General features: G+C 35.0%; 1 protein-coding gene across 3 annotated transcripts in view; it reads right to left on the minus strand.

Moving 5' to 3' along the window:
* Positions 1-6,314: 6,314 nt before the first annotated feature.
* ohgt (E3 ubiquitin ligase component cereblon) overlaps positions 6,315-24,280 on the minus strand; it is a 43,994-nt gene continuing 26,028 nt past the window's right edge. For all 3 annotated transcript variants that reach the window (XM_089242599.1, XM_089242598.1, XM_089242597.1), the window contains exons 7-9: positions 20,642-20,842; positions 15,073-15,266; positions 6,315-8,791 (exon numbers count right to left, since the gene is read on the minus strand). In XM_089242599.1, coding sequence (XP_089098725.1) covers positions 8,614-8,791; positions 15,073-15,266; positions 20,642-20,842 — 573 coding nt within the window. In that variant the 3' untranslated portion in view covers positions 6,315-8,613. The remainder of the gene's footprint in view (positions 8,792-15,072; positions 15,267-20,641; positions 20,843-24,280) is intronic.

Genomic DNA, 24,280 nt, shown 5'->3' on the forward strand with positions numbered 1-24,280 from the left:
GTGCAACCAAAAGAATGACCTGTTGAGCAAAAAACTAAAACTGACCTAGAGAGAGTGAAAGCATGCGAACGACCAAAAAGAGTGACTAATGCCAATATTACAGTATAAAAGCTTGATAAATGTTCTTGCATAAAACTTGAAAAATTTAGCCAATAAGCTTATCTGTTGTACTCGAGCAAATGTAACCAGACTTATTATACATTTTGACAAACAAAAGTAGTCACATTTCCAAGACTAGAAAAAAAAATCTTTTGATAAATTACTGTAGATTGGAACTTCCAATTAATTATTTCACGACACAAACCAGTTATCTAAACATAAATAAATCTGTAGAAGTTAGAAATCAAAAATAACTTTTACTATTTTTCATAATGACTCAAAAATTCAAATTGCCTATCTATATCTCAAAACTGCAATCTACGACAGCAGGTCACTTATAGTCATCCTGTTTACAACCTCAACAGCTCCATGATATGATGGCATGTTGTGGCGGGTTGCATTACCTTTCATGGCATGTCATAGCTGCCAAGTTTCCCGGTAGAATCCCAAATTTATTATTTCATATTATGGACTCCCGAAAAATTTTGCTTGCGATTGTAAAAAAATCCCTGCATTTAGGGTAAAAAATTATTACCCATAAAAAAACTGCTTCATAAGCGTTGTTTTGTAAATTGTTGCCATTTCGTGAAATCGCAAAACAAATATTTCATTTTTGGGGAGAAAACACAAAATTGGAGTCAATCCGGCCTTTCGAAATCGGCACGATTTGTATACACAATCGAGCATGTATCTGCTTTATCTATGTCCGTTACGGACTCGACAGATTTTTTGGTTTGCGAGATTTGATTTTTGAGGGGGTAATTTAACCCAAGGACTTCAACCTAAGAAGGCCTCCTGGTTGGCCACAGTTTTAGTAATGGAAAAATATCCCTGAAATTTCCCTTTTACTAATGAAAAATCCCTAAAAGTTTTAAAAGATCCTTTTTACATTTATTTTTGTGCAGAATATGGATCCGCACAAAAATCTCCCGAATTCTCATTCTTCAAAGTTGACAGCTATGTCATGTCATTCTGATGCCACTTGGCAACAAAATTATTCCAAGCCCCATACGGCTTGTATGTCTCTGGACTGGGACTCTGGCTGCGGTTGACACTCCTTGGTCAGCAAGGTCACCGGACCGTTCGCCAATCGATGGGACATGGTAGGCTGCCAGATTCGGGCAACCCAAAATGTTGTAAATCTGGAGCAACAATGAATGAATGCCTGGCAGAATGCATTGGAAGATTAAATTAGGAATCTTTATCACACTCTTTATACATTGCCATATACAAACATGCACTGCCGCCAGACAGGTGTCACCAATTACTGATTTAGTCTGAATAATTCAAATCCTGAAAGTTTGAGGTTCTGGATAATCCAAAGTATATGATGGAATTTTTCCTTCTCAAAATACCCTCACTCTTTTTTTAAACCAAGAATGTGCTTTGCTTCATTTTTCCTAGGAATTTCAGTTGTTTTTAGTTTGAAGAGGGCTCACACTGTATCTTTGTCCATGACTAAAGAGGATATTGATCCCTATGCCTGGGTCTTTGGTGGGACCAGAGGTTCTGCTATAGTAAATTTATAGTGTAAGATAAATAATATTTTCATATTGGGTCCGAGGGTGCTCGAGTCCTTGTTACAAAGAGGACATGGTGACAGCCCTGATGCAATGAATTAGGCCTGTGAATCAAGAATTAAAAAGGAAAAAGTAAGTATGAATATGTAGATCCAAAGAAAACAAGTTAACAATTTTGTCAGATGAGGATAAGTACCAACCAGCCCAGTGGACCTTGTGTTTGCTTGATTTTTTTAGTACAGAGTATGTATTGCATATTTACCATGAAATTAATATATTATATATATAATATAAAATAATATATAATAAATTAATATAGGAATGGTCTCCCTGCCGCAAAAGTTGTTTTCAGTATAATCCAAGGTAGTCTTGGTCCCGTTCACCTCAGATTATCAAGACTGCTGTACTTCTGGATAATATTGTGGCCACGTGCTAGGTTGTGGTTCCTCTTGAAGCCGGTTTGGGAAATTTTAAAAATCAGTCTTTGGGAGAAAATACCTTGGAATGTTTTTAAAAGAGACAAACAAAAGGTGAAAATCAAAAGTGTCTTTTTGGAAAATATGAAAGGAAAAATTCCTATGCGGTCATTCAAGTATTATGTCAGCAGATTTTGTCTCCACCTCAGTACTGCCTCCTAATGCATATTAGGATCAGAGATGTACGTGGGGGAAGACATAGGGTGCTCGTGCACCCCTCTCCTCAGAAGATCAAAAATTTATTTTTATGTAAAAAAAAACAACTTAAAATTTTTCGTTATTATAATCAATTTCAAGGCTAACGCAAAAAAATTCCTCTAAGAATTTCATTGCTAAATATGCAATACCCATGGGCCATGAACCTAATTTTGTGAAGATGAACTAAGTGGCACATTTACAGATCACTTAAGTGACCTTAAGTTCCAGAATACTTAAGCGGTCGGTGGCACATTTAAAGATCTCTTGAGAGACATAGGGCACAGTTCTGGAGCACATTAGCGGCCCCCAGTGTAGTTCAACATCAACCCAAGTTACCTGCAGCACCTTTACAAATTATTCGTGATCCACAGCACATTCCCTGATTAGTTAAGTGTTCCGCGGTATAATTAACGATCACTTGAGTGGCGTGTGGCACAGTTCCTGAGCACTTAAGCTGCTTTCGACACATTTCTAGAGCACTTGAGCAGCCCGGACATATTTCCAGATCACGAAGAATCCATGGAACATTTAAAGATCACTAAAGTGGCTCTGTAGAGGACATATCAATTGGGGAAAAAAACGTCAGTTCAGGTTCTTACAAACTAGGGAAAGGTTTTGTTTTTGGTATACCAAGTGAGTTGCCATTAAAAATATTTCATATTTTTATGAAGGGTCGTTCAAACCCCCCACCAACAGTCAGCAAACCCCATCGATGCTGACGTAATACTTGAATGACCCCTAAAAGTACATTTTGGCAAATTCAAAAACAATGATAGTGGCATTGACAAGCATTTCTTTGGCTTGTTTAATTCTAACAAATAAGATGTAAAATTTATTAGAATTTTTTGAGTGAGAAAAATATTGAAGAAAGCAAAATTTTAGTGAAAAGCTACGGAAATGTAAATTTGTAATTTTGAAGCCAAACAAATGAAATTTGTGCTTAGAGATATTCATATCATATATTCTGCCTGCTTCTAAATATAAAATTTCAGCGTTTCTTATGTTTGTTTTTTTTAACTGATAGATTTAGTGAATAGATAGATGGGAAATATGACGTGTATGGTCATCCTAGAGAGAAGGGCAATATTCTGCATTGTCCGGAAAAAAAGAGGTCATTCAAGTATTGTGTCAGCATTGTTGAGAGGGGGCGTGTTTGAATTATTTCTTACATCATCAACCGCCTTTTACAAAAACATGCAATATTCTTAATGGCATCTTTACCGAGTGTACCAAAAACGAGGAAAACCCTTGTTTGCTTGTGGGCACCTGAACTAATATTCCATCTATTGATAAGCCCTCTATACAGCTACTTTAGTGATCTCTAAATGTTCTACGGATCCTTTTAGTGATCCGGAAATGTGTCCGGGCCACTGAAGTATTCTAGAAATGTGTCTTGTAGGCCGTTTAAGTGCTGTGCCATGTGGGGAATGCTTAAATACTTTGGATTTGTGCCAACTGGTTATTCGCGTGATCTGTAAATGTGCCACTTAGTTCATTTTACAAAATTGTGTTTGAGGTGCCTGGCCATATCAAGGTATTTTCTTCTCCCGATATTTTAATGTTTTTTACATAAAAAATAAATTTTTGATCGTCTGGGGGCATGGGAGGAACACAAACCCCTATTTCTCCCTCCCCAGCACACATGTATGATCCCAATATGCATTAAGAGGTAGGGAGCGGTGCTGCCGAAATTTTGCTGACAAGGGGGGAGGGGTCAAAAATGGCTAAAAATCAACTATCTGTAATACTTGCACAGCTCCAATGTTAAACTACTTTTTACAAACCCCCATGTCTCCCTCCCCCGCATACATCTATGATCCCAATATGCGTTAGGAGGTAGGGGGCAGTGCTGCCGAAATTTTGCTGACAAGGGAGGTCAAAAATGGCTAAAAATCAACTGTCATAATACTTGAACGGCTCAATATTAAACTACTTCTTAGTTTCAGAAAGCATGAAATTAAAAATTATTAGCCTTTAAATGTAAAAAAATCACTGAACTGTAGTAGCCAATAGCATGAAAATGGGGGGGAGGGGAATTACTGAAGTGCTTAGGGCATTCAAGCATCTTAATCCAGCCCTGGGTCGGTCAAATATTAACAATAATTACAACGTTCGTCACATTAGGCATTTTTCCAGGAGGGAAACTAGAGGTTATAAGAGAAAAAATCTATGCATATAGGGGAAGGGGGTGAGGTTTATTTATTCCTACATAATAGATATAATATTACAGACAGCTTATACTATTGTCTGGTCCCATCTATTTTTGAGACTTGCAGACCCCCACATGACTAAGAGCATATAACTTCATAACTTGACGACACACTTCTTATAATGCACGAAAGGTAGAGAAAATTTAGACTTTATATTCATGGCTTTATTTAAAATTAGACATAAAGTGCATATAATATATATGGCGGCAGAACAGGAAATGCAAGTGCGATAATTTTATGGTTTCTTACTTTAGATAAGATTTATGGTTTCTCTAATCAAGCTTCACATTTTTCACCTTTTGGCAATTTTTCAGAGATTTCTGTCGCAATCAGTGGTTTTGTTCACCTTTGGCATCATTTTGGCAACTGCCCTGTTTATCTGTACTTCAGATTCCAAAGTCCTGTATATTTCCCGGGAAATATGATCAGCCGAGTATAAATGCAATTTGAAGTCTGTTAAAATACTGCAGAGTTCTTGCCGTCATGTATTCAGAAATTTGAGAACTTCATTAATGAATTACAAACAGAAAAAACTGCAATCCATGCTGCTGTATTATTTAGAAAGCAAACAAAAACTTTCAACTTGTTCTATTTCTAAATCATAGATGGCATCACATTCCATAACTTAGCATATTTTTTAACCACTGGGTCTCAGCAACACACCACACAGATATTTCTAGTGTAGTATTGGTCAGGCCCTGATGGTAAATTCCTGATACAATCTACATCAATGTAACAAAGTCTCCCTAAATTGCGCCAACGGTTGTTCAGATGAAATGTAAGAACAAAATATATATAAATAAAATTTAAATAGATTATTGATGTAAACACATGGTTGGTTTTGACTTAATGTAGCTTCTCTGGAAGCTGAATGGCTTTGACCTGTATAATTTTATAGTGTAAAAAATATTTCTTTGCTGAAGGGTTTACCATCCATTTAGTTTTCAAGAATGATGCCAGATGCCTCAATTCTTTTTTTAAACGCCAGATGGCAGCAGCTGTTCCATGATCGGTTTCATTTTTCTCATTGTTTTCCAACCAGTGGAGTTGGGTGGGAAATGAAGGTGGCATCTATTAGTGGTCGAGAAGTAATGCCAACACCGCATGCTGTTGGTATCACTTCTCAACCACAGATAGATGATGCCTTTATTCAGTCTCATGATGAGACTGATCCCTAATAGGGTTGTCACCTTTGAATAAATAATGTTAAAGTTTGAGTTCACTAAATTATGTGCTCTCTGCACCAATTTCTTTTTACTCAGTTCTTGAATATTAGTTAAAAGTCTAAAAATTGGGACCTTTGTTGGCATTTATCGACAGATTACTTTACTGCACACCACTATATGACAGTTCCCAACCAGTGGAGTTGGGTGGGAAATAAATATCTTGCAGGTGATGAAATATATATGTGTATATCGATGGCACAGCTCAAAAAAGCTACAACTTAAAATTTACTGTTTTGAGATATCTGTATTTTAAAGATCCACTTTGTATGGAACTGAATGGGAGTCATCTCAGGTATTTAATAGCAGTGTGAGGAGGCATGAAAGCAGAGTTGAGAGTTGGTACTGTTTAGCAATATATAAGAGGCACTTTCCACCATTCTCATGGTGTGCATAACTCAAAAACGTAATGTTCTAAGTTGTTGCACTTTTGAACTAGATCACCAATTGTGTGTATTGATATCGTATCATTGTTTCCCCCTCCCCAACCTTAAAGTCTATCTCTGCCTATGATTAATCTTCATATCATTTCCATTGTTAGTTAACAAGTAAATCTCTGAAACATGTGATTACTTTAAAATAACAAAATATGTGTCATAATATTTATTACATACATGCTTGTACGACAGCAATAACAAATCATTTCACAGAAACTTGCAACAGAATTTCTCTGTAATGTCTTCCATTCAACGAACAAAGAACTTTCCATCGCAATCCAAGCATTTTGTTACAAATATATATGTATACAACACCCAATTTCATATAAAAATTTTGCTTGCCCCCAACAAACTTTCATTCACAACCAGAGTGTAGCGAGTGAGTTTGTCTACTTCAAAAAAAAAAAAAAAATGCTGGAATATCACAGTAACCTTTTACTCCCTCACTCGTTAAGGAAGCTATGACGATAGATAAATAATAGGCAGGTTGTTGCAGAGGTACTCGTTTCATATATACATCGCCATACAAGAGGGTCTCTATATAGCAAAATTTTTAACGACACGCTCATTGATTTTACATTGTAAGTTATCCCTCTATGAAGAATATTTTGATGGAACAAAATGATTTCGTTTCAATACAGAATGGAAATATTTACAATTTATATCTTAGTGATTAGACTAATTAACATTTATGTTCATTTTTGATTTCTCTGCAAAGAATTATTTTCAGGGGTAAAAAAAACTTTTTGTCTACGGTTCGAGCAAAAGAAGTGACTTAAAAGCAGAGATTTAATTGAAAAGAGACAGTAGGCTTTCACACGGTTGGAGTTTAATAGAGTATTCACATTTTCAATTCCTCATTCAAATTTTATCCACACCCACGTCATTCCAACATTAATAGGTTACTTGTTCCACATGATAATGACGATACAGATTCCACAGCATCTTTGGCCAAAATGCCAGTAGACCGGGGCTATTTTACCTTACACCAACTCTAGTCATATATCGCCATACTGCAATTTCCAACCAGTGGAGTTGGGTGGGAAATGAGGATTCAATCCTTCTGTGGTCTCCCCAGGATCGGTAGGTAAAGAACTTGCTTCTGATGTTCTATGCCCAGATTCAAACCCATGGAACTTGATGGTAACCTTCATAATGGGAGACAAGCATCTTATACCACTGTGCCATTCAGGCACCTAGTAGACCAGGGCTGGGTAAATTTCAAAAAAAAAAAATGTAAGAGGAGCCAGAAGAATTTCTTTAGAGCCAAAAAAAAGGTCCAAAATGACGCTTTTGACTTTTTCAGGGCATAATGACCCCCTTCCCTGTAGGCAGATAAACTGCTATAAATTCCAAAACATTTTATGCTGCCCTCGGCCTGCAATTTAGTAGCTACACAAAGAAAATTTTAGGCACCAATACAAATTTTTTAATCATCATGGAGACCTGGGATTTGTTCAGCCCTACAGTAGACCAGTCTTCTGAGGAGGTCATTTCAGTGCTTGTTGTCACCTGAACTGATGATGGACACCACAGTACGGATGAAAGGAACCTTCGCTTATAAAAAGCCTTGAACACGACATGACAGCCTAAGAAGTATGGATATTCAATTGTTAATTCAAAAAAATAAATATTAATTTTCAAAACTAGGCGTTTCTTATGCAGTATACAAATTAGCTATAATGACATTAAATACAATATTAGAACGACAAGAAATAATTTTTAAGCGGGATGGTACTCAGACAGAAGTACAGGTAGCTTGTACAGAAGTAAGCTTGGCCTCCAGCACTACTTTCTGAAGTAAGAATAATTTTATGTGAAATAGAAGTTGCAGCGTACAATAAAAGCTATTTTAAAAGCATTTGTTTTGTTTTTTTAATGATGCAAGAGTTGTACAATGGTTTCATAAAATGGAGAAAGTAATTTATATTAACGGATGAACATTCTATGTGCAATCGGTTTCATTAATTCACATAAATACTGCACCTGTAACATTAAATACATGTAGACTAAAAGAAGAGAGCTCTACTAAATAACGATGCTGCTCATTTCTAAGCCATATTATGATTATTTATACATATATTAACACACACACACAAAATTTATACTTAGTTCATGACTTCACATTAATTATATCAGTATGCCAGAGGAAAAGAACACTATGTCCATTTTTGTCAATATTGGGATAACACTATTATTTTGCAGTACTTTCGTTATACACAGATACACATACACGTGTATTTCGTTATACACACAGACTTAGGAATACAATAATATTTCCAAGTCTTATTTCAATAAATAAGAGGTATTCACTTTATAAAACAAGTGAGCTCCGTAAAAAGACAATACTAAAGAAAATCTTTAAACATCTTTCCTGTAAAATTTCTCTTTTGCGACATGGTGTCCTTTATCTCTGGCATACAGATATGTATGTGCCCGAAGTTGACAGATCATTCCGCTACATTGTTTTCCTGGTTCATTTCTGCATCTTCAGATCTCAGATCAGCTGTTAATGATGCTCGACACAATGCCCAGAACTTTGTTGGCTGAAGTTTCTTCGAGACAGCATTAAATTTCCATCCCATATGAGAACGGCACTGTTCACATTCCGCTATCCTCCAAGCGTATCTAAATGAATATAAATAAAACAATCACAGTATTTCAACTAATCAACACATTTCAGTGATATATATATTTTAAATTCTGAAAATTCAAATCCACAAAAAATAAACCCAAAAAAAAAAAACCAGAATTTTCAGATTTTAAAGGAGGAATTTTTTTTGATACAATCATTGTCATAGAATAATTTCCAAAAGTACCCTCCGTCTTTCTGATTTTACAATACTTTACACTAAAATATCTTATTCATTCTAACACTTCAGGTTTTCTTGTTAAAATTGAGATCCTGTTTATTCATGCATATGCTGAGGCATATTACAAGTTTGCAGGGGGCAGCAAATTTGAGAAAAGAGAGATCAAGATAGCTAGTGTAATGGAGAAGGTCAGTAAAATGTTTATAGCCTGCAGGTAGTAAAACCATAAATCCCCCCTCTGCATAGAGAACAAGGGACTAAATTAGTAAGTGACCAAATGAATGATGAGCCTAGAGAGTTTGCAGTTGAGTGAGCGACCAAACCAGTGTGCAAACATAGAAGTGATCAAAAGACTGACTTAGAAAGTTTGAAAGAATGTGAGTGACCTAGAGACAAGGGACCAGGTCTGTGAGCAACCAAAAGAGTGACCTAGAGACAAAGGACCAGGTCTGTGAGCAACCAAAAGAGTGACCTAGGCATGTGAAGGACCATAATGGTGACCTGTGACCTAAAGAGCAAAGGACTAGATCAGAGTGTGTGTGAGCATTTGAGTGACTTGGAGAGTAGGGGATGAGGTCAGTGAGTAACCACACAAGAAAGTGTGTAAGCATGTGAGTGTGACCAATAGATTGACTTAGAGACAAATGCAAATTTACAGGGAGTGGGGTGAATCAGGCTTTGCGAGGGCTTAGCAAACTTTGCCCAAGGCTGCAGAGTTTTAATAAAGAAATTTAGACTAGAATAAGAGAAGGGTGGCAAAATTTGTATAGCCCATATGACCATTGCATAGACCATGCACTCAGGCAAAACAAAAAATCTGCCTGAGTGCATGGTAGAATCTGTGACAAATACCAACGAGTATTGTGAAAAAAAGAACACATTTGTGCAGCTGAGAAATAAGGTGCAAGTTGGATTCGTAAAAGTAAAGTAAAATTTTCACCTACAGATCCAAAAATAAATATCTTAAAATTAACTATAGTGAAAAATCTTGATATAACGATACTCTGCGTACAATACAAGTAATGTCTAATCATTCAAAAAGGAGCAGGATAGTGAACAGCGATTAGCCATAAGTGATAATTCTGATGCCACACCTTTGCTAAAATATGGTAGATTTTGCCATCTTGGTATTTCTTGGAGATGTAATTTCAAATGCAGTGATACCTCAACTAATGAAGATGATTTGTTCCGCAATCATGTACGTCAGCAGAAACACGATTTCCCATAGGTGTCTATAGAAAATCGTTTGATTCATTCCAGGTACTGCCCAAAATTTAAAATATAACTAGTTTTAAATCACCAAGGAATGCTATAAAAAAGACAAAAACTGACCAAGGGCTAAAATGAAAGCTTCAAAATCGGACAAATGAGAATCTACAGGAAGATGAGAAATGCTGAAGATCTTTTTATTTTACATTAATGTACTGAACTAACCCAAAGCTTTAGTACTTTTCTCTATACATTTGCATTTTGGTTGGCTCACTTCTGTGCCTGATACACGCAGATGGAAAAGATAAGCTCCTAGAATGTAGTCCAGGCAATTTGTGAATGAACCCCGACAAAATTGCAACAGAAGCTTTGCAGATTGTTTCTTAATCAGAAATCATTATTGAACAACATATCCAAAATCCTATTTACATGTACAAGATTAGGGATACCAAAACAGTTTTTTTCCCTTTATAGAGAAAAAAAGAAATATTTACACCCTATTGGTGAATTTTTGTGGTTTTTTTTTTTTTTTTGCTCCTTTCCCCATAATTCTTTGTCATTTTTCCCTATTGCAAAGTGAAAGAAACCGAGGTTTTTCCCTATTGTGAAATGAAAAACCGATTTTTCGTGTTAGGTTGTGCTTTTCAATACTGTTCAGAGTTTTTTCTAAGTTTCTTTGCACATTTATAACAACTAATTTCCTGCATAAAATGGACAGTACTGATATTTGTGGGATTTGTGAACAAAAAATCAGACAATGAAGCAGACGTAGTGTCTTGGCAAAATGAAGCCAGCCAGAGCCGTAAGACCGATGTAGTTGTAACTGTTGGAATAAGTGTCCATGTTTTGTGTTGGATGATGTACTGATAAAAAAAAACCATTGAAATTACAGAATTGAAGGCTAGCCGAGAAAAATACCAAGGAAAAGTGTTCGCTTACTGTATTCACTACAGAACGAGGTTCAATATTCACTACTTCAAAGACCTAGGTCGTTCTATATGCGCGAATGAATATCTAAATAAAAAATGTCACTAAAACTAGATTTATTAATTCAACTTCGTGGGTGCTTGTGCACCTGCTGGATCTGATGTCACTGTGTCTGGCCCAGGGTCCTGAATTGACAGGGCCCCCCGAAAGTATTGAAAACTTTCACAAATTCTGAAACAACGCCTTTCATAAATTTTGAATATTACAGTCAAATCCTGTTTTAACAAATACTGTTATAGCGAAAATCTCGTTTTAACAAACACTTTTCTAATCCCCCAGACACATTTATATAGGAGCAATGCAAAAACCTGGAATTCCTTTATAACGAAATTTCGTTATAACAAAGTGACTTCTCCAGTCTCTTGGAGTTTGTTATAATGGAAGTCGACTGTATTAAATCCGGAACTATTTTTCTCATTAGTTTTCGATTGTTTCATTCATCATTTTTCAATTATTTTACTGCCTAATTCCAATTTTTTTTATTAACATTGAGTTTTTAATGAAATCTGAATTCTTATTTTCAATCAGTCAAAATTATCATTAGTTCTGGAGCTATTTCTTAAATTAATTCCCATATTCATTTTTATTCTTTTTTAGTAACAATTTTTTATAAAACCATCTAGGTTTTTGAAGTAGTGAAAATTAAACCTTGTCCTGCAGTGAACACTTTTCTTTGGTATTTTTTCTTGGCCAGCCTTCCATTTTGTAATTTAAATGTTCTTTTTATCAGTACATCTTCCAACACAAAACATGAACACATATTCCAGCAGTCACAACTGCATCGCTCTTACAGCTCCGGCTGGCTTCATTTATTTTATACCATCTCCTTCATTTTGCGAGACTTTGTCTGCTACATTCTCTAATTTTTTTCACTAATTCCACAAATGTCAGTACTGTCCATTTTGTGAAGGAAATTAGTTATTTAAAATGCGCAAAATTCAGTTTCTTTCACTTTGCAATAAGGAAAAATAGGTTTCTTTTTCTCTGCAATAAGAAAAAATCACAAAGGATTATGGGGAAGGAGGAAAAAAACTGTTTTTTTAACCCTAATCTTGCACACGTAAACAGGATTTTGAAATCTGGTTTTAGGAATGTTCCTGTGGGTCGATTTTGGATATGTTGTTCAGTAACGGTTTCTGATTAAGAAAAAATTTACAAAGCTACTGTTACAATTTTTCTGGGGTTAAAGCTATTTTTATCTTAGTTTGTTTGGACTAATGCCCAGACTGTTCAGTTTGATGTTAAAAGAGTCTTGCTCTGAAAAAACACGTTCTGAAAACATAGGCTGCTTTTTTTTTCCTTCAATGCATTTTCTATCGGTTGAATCTTTCATCTCACATGAAATGATTCCAAAAATTTCAGAAAGAGAAGTGGAGGTAAATCTAGAAAAAGATTCTGAGGTAGACATGAGTTAATTGGGCTTGAGTGGCAGTAATCCTGACGATGACTGGTGATAAAACTCAGCTAATGTTCATTAGCCGAGGCAGAAAAATCAGAACAAAAAATTCATAAGTTGAAGCATTCATAGTCGAGGTATCACTGTACTGGTAATTAAAAACAAGATTTTAAAAAGTTTTGTTGCAGAGGAATTAATTTTTGCAGCAAGATTTCACTGTATATGCATGCATAGCAAAAGCTATGTGCCATAAAACCTCCTATTTGCAGACATCGATGGGACAAAAGCATTTATTCATAAAAGAGGGTGACAGTTAATCAGGGGTTTGAAATGCATACATTTATTATAGAAGGGGAAATCATTATTTGGCTGTAAAAGAGAGGTGATGCATCTGAGGGGTGTTCACTGAGAGGGGTTTCACTGTATTTGTGTAAAAAAATTTAACTGATTTTATGCGCTAACTGATATGTAAATTTTGTCCTGAAAGATGAAACAATTAAGTATAGAAACTGAATGCAAAAATTAGGCTACTATATTCACTATTGCTGCAAATAAACTTATGAGATGGGGAGTTTTCAAATACAATGTTTTGAGAAGCGAAATGCATCAAATTAGAATAGTCAATGCACTGGATGTTTCATTCTTTGAGATGTGGATTTGTTTCCTCCAAGATAAAGAGGTTCTATTGTATATATATATAGTATGATGTACTGCCGCTGTGCAGTAGTGTGGGCATCATGCTGGATTTTAGTCCTGAGGATCCAGGTTCGACCCCTGTTGAAGCCACAGTGGTGTTTGGCTGAAATTGGTTTTCTGCTGTTTTCTAGCTCCAAGGTGCGAATGTGAGCTAATTTCCCATTTGAAAAAGTCGCAGTCCTCCAAAGAGAGCAGGCAGACCTACAACACGATGCTGACATAACACAAAAATTCAAGCATTTCCATATTTACTTCAGAAAATGGAAGACAGATGTCAACATGAACATGAAGCAAGTGCAACTCGACGACATAAACACATTAGCGCACCACACATACACTCAGAACACACATTCCAGCATGTGCAGATTCATTAGAAATTCAATCGAAAGAATGTGCACTGCACGTACGGTTAAGTAGTAGTAGTATGATGTATTAGAGATGGGACGAATATTCGACCCTTTTGCTGAATATTTGGTTTAGCCAAATAACGCTTGGGTACTCTGCCAAATATCAGTGTAAATCTACGTACATCAAACTAATTTTAAAAAATTATATTAAATAGAATTTTTTTCAATAATTTAAAAATTTACTGATCATATTTTATTGCATGGTGTATAATTTCTTTTTCTGTGTAAAGGTTATGTCAGCGAGAATTTCTAGGATAAGGAAAATATGAAACTGAAAATAGAATTCTACTACGATAAGGTGGAAGTGAGCATGAATTACACAAGTTCACTAACTGAAGGGTGTACTTAGACAAGATACCTATTGAGAAAGAGCTGAAAGAGGCAAAGGGGACAAAAAACATCTAAAGAGGGAAAAACAAGAAAATGAGTCGTAAATTTTATAATGCATTACTAGTTGGGAGTAAATAATGGTTGAGACATTCTTTTGATTAGATGCAAAACTGTAACAATTGTTGAAAAAAAGAAATTCCATAATTAAAATTCAATATAATTTAAAAATTACTAATAATTTTATTTTTAATTAGAAACACCAATTTTGTTCATAATAGTGATTAATTTTAAGAAAATTGGTATTCTGCCAAAAAATTAGCTGAATATTCAATATTCAGCCACATCACTATTTGTCCAATCCCTATGATTTACAACATACTGCAGTCAATATTCTAATCTGATTCAGCAAAAATGATAAGATTTGAATGCAAATGCTCAAATAAATGTTTTTTTTTCCTTTAAAGATTACTACTAAACCACACATGCACGTTGTCCATTGCGAACCTCTAACAAATTGGTACATGCTGGAATGTGTGTTTATGTGTTATGAACCTGAAGTGAAGTTTGTTTCTGTGTAATGTTTGTTGTGTGTGGTGGCACCATCTGCCATCAGTTTTTCTAATTATGAGTGAAGTGTAATGAATGAATAACTGTATCGTTTTAGGCCTGTTGCTCTCTGTGTTGAGACTTTTTGAAGGAGAGATCGGCCCGCATTTGCATCTCAAATTTGGGAACCACAGGACACCAACTTCAGCCGACCACAACTGTGAAGACAGTGCGGTTCGAACCTAGGTCCTTGCGATGCGAATCCATCACTATGACCACTCGACCACCACAGTGGCAAATAAAGATGACTCAATGAAAAAAAAAAACAATTTTACAGCTACCCCTTTGCACAGAAAGATTATGAACTTAGAAAGATTATCTATTAGCTTAGAGGGATTTTTTGGAAGGCCCTCTGTAATTCCAATGAGAAATGGATGTTTCTATGAAGACATTTATGTTGAATCTCTCAACATATGCACACACACACAATACAATAATAAAATTCATAACAAAGAAGATGCTCACCCAGGGAACCAGCTCTGCTCGGTAGAAGGTCTCCCTGAATGTAGTAATCCTCTTGTATTGTAGAGCGTTATTGCTTCATGCACGTAACCATTTGGATTAACATAAGTTCCTTGTGGCCCTTGCAAAGACATGCTGAATATATCTTTTCTATCCCCAATATGACTGTTACAGTCTCGACATTTCAACACAGAACACTGAAAAGAAATGTAATATATATATATTCAATCGATTCTCGATTAGTGAAATTATTCATCAAAATCAAATTCTTACATGGCTCCATAACCTTCAAAGTTATGGATTAGTTTGACTCACAATAACCCCAAGTTTTTCAATGCCAGACTGATAAAGGTTTGACTTATAGCAGGGTTGTTTGGTTTAAACCTTGGTTTTAACCAAGTGGTTTTTTTAAAAAGTAGTTTTTATCCTAGGTTTTTTTCAAACAAATCAAATAACAGTTGCCTAAATATCATTTTTTTCCTTGAAAAATATCATATTGGTTCATTATTAGTCAAAATGCTTCATTTTTACCACATTTTATATCCTTGGGGTACATTCTGATGGTATATCTTTAAATGACATAAGATTTATAGGTGGTTTTTTTCAAAAAGTCTCATAAAAGAGGCCAGAATATATATATATTTTTCATATGAAGTATCTTAGTTATTTAAAGTTATATATAAAAGCCAAAATTTCTCATTCTTACAACATTTTCTAACCTTTGGCTACATTCTGATGCTCTATCTTTAGCAAATTCATGAATAAGGATTGCATCACACATCTAAATGTAGTGTATTATCTCACAGGGTTCCTTTTTCCCTTCACAAAGAAGCAGCAACAGAAGTGACACCATCATGCTAGGGGCAGGTGGTCCTATAATCCAATAAAGACACCAGCTGTCCTTAAAGGACAAAGACTAGTGTACCAGTTGTTACATTACCTCACATACATTTTCATTTTCTTTCCCATAAGAAGTAGCACATCTCCTACTGTATATCTCCTAGTCTTAATATTCAATAGTTGTTTTTTTATACTTTCACACACACACTGTTAAGCCCAGTTAATCAAGGTTCTACTGTATAGTAGTAACAGATTTATAAAAAATAATCAGCTTTATACAGGGTGATTATAATTTAAGTTTTGATTCCAAAACTATACAATAAGTACTGATCGGAATGACCTGAAAATTTGCATGGATACTCCTGAAGCAATGGACGTTTCTTTTGCAAAAGAAAACAGTACAAAATGTGCAATTAGATGATGCTGTACTTGGCCAGCAGTATAATCTATTTTGTGCAACCACATCATTTCGGCACTTCCACAGCATCAGTGTGTGGATAGAACTTCTATCAAGATGCACATTGCAATACCAGCAAAGCAGCTGCTGAAGACCCATTTTGACAGGATGCACCTTAACCCTTGCAACTTCTGGCTGTGGGGGCACCTCAAAATGTTATAAGCAGTGGTCAGGTTGCAAACTTTGGTGAATTGCAATCTCAAGCACATTCCCTATATGTTAGTTCCTCAGGAATATGAAGGGGGGGGGGGGGCGTTTGGTTTAATAAAGCTGAATTGCAAGCACATCCACATTATGACCATGGCGTACTCCGATTCTGTTGTTGAACAAGAATTTTTGTGCTTTCAACCTCATAGCCGGAACATGCGGTGGACAACATATTTAACATTTCTTAAGTAAGTTGTAGTTATTTGTTCAATTTATTCTTTTTTTGTGATGTTTCCATGAATTATGAAATCGTGCAATGATATAATTAAGGTATCATTTTGCCATGACTGGCTATCGTTTCCATTCTGCGAGCAAATTTCCCACATGTTGGATGATGTCATTAATTTTTAAAATTGAATTTTTTCAGGAATATTCATGTCGATTTTCAAGTCATTCTGACAATCATTCTTTTTTGACAGTGTTTTGAAATCAGAACCTTAGTTATAATCACCCTGTATATCGTAAATCATTGCTAATTAATCTGCATTATTTATGCTCCATTAAATACATTATATTCACCTAATTTTTATTACCTTTTGCAAAATAGCTTCCTAATTAAGTATACTGAAAGTAACTGGAGAAAAATCTTTATATACTATATGATTAATAATAACATTGAAAGAATTTTCAAACACACAGTAATCCATTGAGTTAAGCAAAAAATAATTAAATGGCAAAAGTTGGTTTTTATTAAAATGTAATAAATATTTATTGATTAATTAGCATGGGAATAGTGTTAATTACATTAATAAACATTTTATTTTAGTCAATTATTGGAAGTTTGAATGATTTTTTAGAAATTTCATTGTTTTTAATGTTAATACTATTTAAAACAAAAAACCTGGTTTAAACCAAAAAAACCCGGTTTTTTTTTTCCCCCTCCCCAAAAAAACCAGTTTTTTTACCAACCCTGACTCATAGTGACATTTCCAAATACCTCTGGTCTGGAACTCCACCAACAAACTTCTAGAGGTGATCGTACATGTCAGGACAAATAATTTTTGCGATAAAACTTATGGTCAAAACATGATTATTTAGTCAGAAATGATGCTAGTAATGAGAAAACCACTAAGCAAGCAAGCAGCAACATATCCAGAGTGATGGATTGGCTATAGAGGACCTGTGGTATGGCTTGCACGCTCCCTGAACCTGAATCCCTTGGAATACTTTTTCTGAGGCCACCTGAAATCATTAGTCTACGACACATTAGTGGAAGAACTTTTTGCCAGGATTCTTGTGGCGGCAAAAAAGATTAACTCGACATCAGGCAAGTGGGTGCGCCATTCCTTCCATCAACAGTGTCAGTTGTGCACAGATGGTCAGTTGCGTCAGATGGCAGTATGAACACGAAACAAGCGCAACTAGACAACATAAATACATTAGGGTGCCACACATACACTCAGAACACACATTCTGGAATGTGCCGATTTATTAAAAATTCTGTATAGGAATGTGATTGAGTTGCATGTGCGATTAAGTAGTAGTAAAACAAGTTAAGTTTTGCAACACTTGAATGTCACTTTGAGTGTAATATTACTATTCAGGCCCCCGCGGAAATAGTCCTTTTCTAGTCATTTTTATATTGTCTTACTTTTTATTTCCGGGATTGATCGCCAAGATCACCTGTTGTCGATCGTCTTCAATGTTTACTCTATGTGTTCAACTTTCATATATCATCAAGTTGAAAATGGTGTTTTTATTCCTTGTGGATATGCAAATGAGTTTTACTGTTCAGTATACTAAGTTTTTACAGGCTATTGATTCTGCTGTCTGATTGGTTCTTGGAATGGGAAGTTTTCCCTTAAAAGCCACCAGTGTGCTGAGAGAGATCGAGATCTAAACACATAGCTATTACACACATTTAACAAGGCATCTCGCCTCGAGCAGAGTACATCATTATGTTCTAGTGAATCAACAGTCCTAATCAAGTTGGACACAACGATCTAGGGCCTCCGGGCTCTAATTCCTGTCAGCTGTAGGATGAGCGAGATGGAGCACTAGCTTTCTCTTCAGGACACTGATTCTTCACCGAAACTTGGTCTTGTGTGCCTCACGTGGAGAAGGGAGACCTCAACAGGGACGGCGGAGCAGGGCTGATGCCGTCATAGAACCTCCACCACATGGGATGCTGAGCAGACACAGTCTCGAATCTAGACTTCTTGGAATATTTGCCGGTGACGTCCACACAGTTGGAGACGCTGATGCGTAGATGTAATGAACTCCCTCTAACAGACTGACAGATCGGTGAGACCTAATGAATCTGATGTGCAATATTAAGTATTAATAAAGTTAAAACTGTAAAAAAATGTTGTTTATGTTTAATCTTTTTAACGGGTTAAAGTTCTAAGAAATGTAAAAAAAATCTTTAATGTTGTAATAAACCTTATAAGTAGAAAGAAAATTAAATTCTGTTTTATTGTTGTCATTCGCAAATGCTAATTTTATGTTCGGAAAGATAAAAATAGAACGATGGCAGGTACATTACATGAGCAACTACTGTGAGTGCTCGCAAGAAAAAACATATCAATGTAACAGACTATCTGTTACATTGGAATGTTTTCTCTGATATCTGTGATCAGCAGCTGTTTCTGTACTGACTTGGTTTTCATTTTCTAATGAATACATGTATTTCAATCCAAGGTTCTATTGCAAAAGTTATTTGTCTTGATGTGTAAGATCGTCCCATAGAGGGGGGTTGTCTGTGGAGTTCCGGACTACACTGTAGTAATATAATTTACAACAGTGATGCCAACCTTTTTCCCACACCCATATCAAGGCCAGAAATCTTATGAGTGCCACTTTTTAACATATAAATTTTTGCACGCACCAAACATTTTCTCAGACATTCTGAATACATATGGGATTGTTCCACGCTTTAGCAATATCTCCCAGTGACCCAAAAAAATTTCAATTAGATGCAAGCTTTTTTCTCTTCATTTTTATTTGATAATTTTTATATGAATTGGTGAGTGAAAATTCAAGAATTTTTTTTTTGAGAACAGATTACTCATTCATTCATTCATTGCATGAATTTGAACCTTGTCGATACAGTATGCATAAGCAAATCAAAAAACGGAATCAAAATCAGAAGATTGCACGCATAAGTTATGAACATATTTGTTACTATTCACATATATACAGTAGAGCTTGGTTAATTCCAATTTTGGATAAATCGAACTGTTACGAAAACCCCTTGAGTTTTATCTAACTTAATGTTATCAAAATTAGTATTTATGTAATTTAATGTTAAAATTTCATGAATTCAGGAAATAAAATTCAAACTTTTTTTTGGATAATTTGAAGTTGGAGGAGAAAAATCCTAATTTTTGTATGAGCAAATTTAGTTTGGAAAAATTCTACAGGAAGTCAGACTTTGCTTTTCTCGACCAAGTTGTTTTGCAACAAATCTTTAAAGACTAATAAAAGTTTGAAAATTCTGTTTTTTTCTCTACTCTTTTTTTTTCAGTTTAATATAATAATTCAAATTTCTGTAAATTCAATCTTTTTTCCAGTGATTTTGACTTTGAATTAACCAAGCTCAACTGTAGTTTACCTAAACATGCATAGAAAGTACTCCATTTTTAACTTTTGGAAAGCTAATTTAAAAAAAAAAGTTTGTTGCACATTTTGAGATTGGGTAAAAACACATTATCCCTTTCAGATCCGAGCATTCCTGTTTTGGAATTTTCAATATATTTTTTTCATTTTTGATACCAAAAGATGCATTAAATAAATATTTGATAATATTTATGTTTTTAATGCATCTTTTGACAGTTGATGACTGTTTGGGGGTGGGGGGGGGGGTTTGAGAGGGAGTTAAGGTCACAACAGCCCTCCTCTAGTTACGGCCCTGGTGGGAAGCATGAATAGAAAATTGCTATTTCTCCCCCCCCCCCCAAAAAATCGTTTTAACTGCATTTGAAACTGTTAGCAAAATTACAGGGTACAGCTAGCATGATTCTGTACCACCTAATAATCATTAATATTAACGCACCCAGCAAAAAATCTAACCATAACAAAACTTCTCATCAGAAAAAAAAAACAACAAAAGTTGAGAAAGGGTTTTACCTGTTCCAAGATTCTAAGCTCACATCTCAACCTCTGAATGTCATTATTGAGGGAAAGGAGGTGCGTTCGTTGGCTGTCATCCAAGGGTAAATTCGCAGCCACCCAATACGAAAAGTCTCTGGATTCTATTGGCATCAGGTCACCTTTGAGTGAGTCATTCCACCCCTGAAGCTCTGTTTTGATTTTATTCATGAGCAAGCCCTGCTCAAAAAGTAAAAAACATACATATATGAATATATAAAATTGAACTCATAATGCAGTTTTAAAATTTTTTGACCAAGAGTAAACTGATTAAGCGAAAATGCAATTTCTAATTGAATAAAATATGCCTCTGATAAGTAAATGACTTTTTAATGATGAAAAAATATACTCAAATTTGTTTTTACACGCAAGTCAAAAAGCATGGAATTCATAATTACTAAGACTAGGATTTTTATGCCCTAAAAACTTCTAAAAAATGTATTTATGCCCTTAAAAACTATAAATATGTCCCATAAAATATAAAATATGTCCTAAAACGTTTTCCATTCCTATCTCAGATGTACCAAATACACACAGAAGTTTTTAATGTAAAAAATGAAAAGAAAAAGAAAAATGTTCTCGTCCTCCAGTGATTTGAAGACCTCGTTCATGTTTTTCGGTGATGATGTGCTGCAGCACAGTGGATTTCCTTTCTGCAGCAAAGTATTTGATTCCACAATAATACACGAATCATTCACACAATCGGTAAAAACTTATTTACAGTTATATAAGAGTAACTCCCAAAGCATTTGGAAATACTGAGGGCCTATGGCTTTTATCTGTACCTGCTCGAATTTGATCAGATGAAATGATGGTAATCTTATCAAGCCAAAGTTTCCCTTCCCCCCCCCCCCCCACAAATTCAGAATTAATGTACTCCCATCTATAAACAAAAATATCCAGCTGAGTATTCAGCTTTAGAAAGCATTGCAGGAAATTAAAAAAAAATTTACCTTCCTCACAGAATCAGTTGTTTTACGTTAGTTATGTTGTGCTTTTTATTTGGAATTAATTATTATTATTGAACAAACAGACAATAGACAAAACAGACAATAAATTATAAACGAACACTTTTTGATCCAGAGATATGAATAACCTTCTGTGGGACACACTAATGAATTATATACAAAATTTCTTGGCAACATTATATTGTAATTAGAATATTCTAACACAATGCTTATCTGGAACTTTCTTTTTGGCCACAGGAAGCATACAGAAGACTCATGGTCCCTGTTGACAATAATTTACCTTTTGTGGAAACAATAATAGTAGACCTCTTCAATACATGGCTTGCCAGCCATTTTGGAAATTAGTTCAATATAGCTTAAAGGTAGTTAATATAGTGATGTAATACATGATCAGTTTGGGTTAGTGACCAGAGTGAGCTTCATTGGTGTTTCAATGTGGCCCGTACCACGTTAACATTTGAAGACTCCTTTACTAGGATAACATTTTTATTTAATGAAGATTGTTAAGTTTTGGTGGCTAAAATAGTATTTTTTTAAGAAAGAAAATGTGATTTGATTTGGATCTGAATCAGGGTTGTTTGGTTTAAACCTTGGTTTTAACCAAGTGGGTTTTTAAAGAAACCAGTTTGGTTTTTTTCAAAAAATCAAATAAAAGTTGCCTAAATATAATTTTTTTCCGTGAAAAATATCATATTGGTTCCTTATTAGCCAAAATGTTTCATTTTTACCCCATTTTATATCCTTGGGGTACATTCTGATGGTATATCTTTAAATGACATAAGATTTTATAAGTGGTTTTTTTTCAAAAAGTCTCATAAAAGTGGCCAGAATATATATATTTTTTTTCATATGAAGTATCTTAGTTATTTAAAGTTGTATACAGAAGCCAAAATTTCTCATTCTTACTATATTTTCTAACCTTTGGCTACATTCTGATGCTCTATCTTTAGCAAATTCATGAATAAGGATTGCATCACACATCTAAATGTAGTGGTGTATTATCTCACAGGGTTTCTTTTACTATTCACAAAGAAGCAGCAACAGTAGTGACACTATCATGCTAGGGGCAGGTGGTCCTATAATCCAATAAAGACACCAGCTGTCCTTAAAGGACAAAGACCAGTGTACTAGTAGTTACATTACCTCACATACATTTTCATTTTCTTTCCCATAAGAAGTAGCACATCTCCTACTGTATATCTCCCAGTCTTAATATTCAATAGGTTTTTTTTTTATACTTTCACACTGTTAAGCCCAGTTAATCAAGGTTCTACTGTATAGTAGTAACAGATTTATGAAAAATAATCAGCTATATACAGGGTGATTATAATTTCCTGAAGCAATGGAAGTTTCTTTTGCAAAAGGGAAAAAAGTGCAAGTAGTGCAAAATGTGCAAATAGATGATGCTGTACTTGGCCAGCAGTATAATATTTTGTGCAACCACATCATTTCAGCACTTCCACAGCATCAGTGTGTGGATAGAACAACTTGTATCAAGATGCACATTGCAATACCAGCAAAGCAGCTGCTGAAGACCCATTTTGACAGGATGCACCTTAACCCTTGCAACTTCTGGCTGTGGGGGTACCTCAAAATGTTATAAACAGTGGTCAGATTGCAAACTTTGGTGAATTGCAATCTCCAGCACATTCCCTATATGTTAGAAGTTCCTAAGGAATATTAACGGGGAGGGGGGGGGGGGCGTTTGGTTTAATGAAGCTGAATTGCAAGCACATCCACATCATGACCATGGCATACTCCGATTCTGTTGTTGAACACCAATTTTTGTGCTTTTAACCTCAGGTTGGACAACATATTTAACATTTGTTAAGTAAGTTGTAGCTATTTGTTCAAATTTGTTCAATTACTTTGTTTTTTGTGATGTTTCCATGAATTATGAAATCGTGCAATGATATAATTAAGGTATCATTTTGCCATGACTGGCTATCATTTCCATTCTGCGAGCAAATTTCCCACATGTTGGATGATGTCATTAATTTTACATTTTTAAGTATTTTTTCCCCTTTATCAAATAAAATTGAATTTTTTCAGGAATATTCATCGATTTTCAAGTCATTCTGACAATCATTCTTTTTTGACAGTGTTTTGAAATCAGAACCTTAGTTATAATCACCCTGTATATCGTAAATCATTGCTAATTAATCTGCATTATTTATGCTCCATTAAATACATTATATTCACCTAATTTTTATTACTTTTTGCAAAATAGCTTCATAATTAAGTATACTGAAAGTAACTGGAGAAAAACCTTTATATACTATATGATTAATAATAACATTGAAAGAATTTTCAAACACACAGTAATCCATTGAGTTAAGCAAAAAATAATTAAATTGCAAAAATTGGTTTTTGTTAAAATGTAAGAAATATTTACTGATTAATTAGTATGGGAATAGTGTTAATTACCAAGGAAACAGTTATTTTCCGGATATTATGCTGAGGTGAGCTCGGAAAGAAAAGTCATCACGTCTCCGCCCGGACTCGAACCCAGGCCCTCTTGCATACCGGGCAAGCATGCTACCATCTACATCACTGGAGACACATGAATCTGCTTTCCTAATTTCACGCACTGTGTCGTAAGGCGCTGAAGTAGAGGCATTAGTAGCCTCTCTTAATAACTACGTTATAA

This window comes from Pholcus phalangioides, unplaced genomic scaffold (genome assembly GCF_987345545.1).
Source record: "Pholcus phalangioides strain wild (caught in Gottingen) unplaced genomic scaffold, Ppha-v1.0 ptg000015l_1, whole genome shotgun sequence".
NCBI classification, from domain to species: Eukaryota; Metazoa; Arthropoda; class Arachnida; order Araneae; family Pholcidae; genus Pholcus; species Pholcus phalangioides.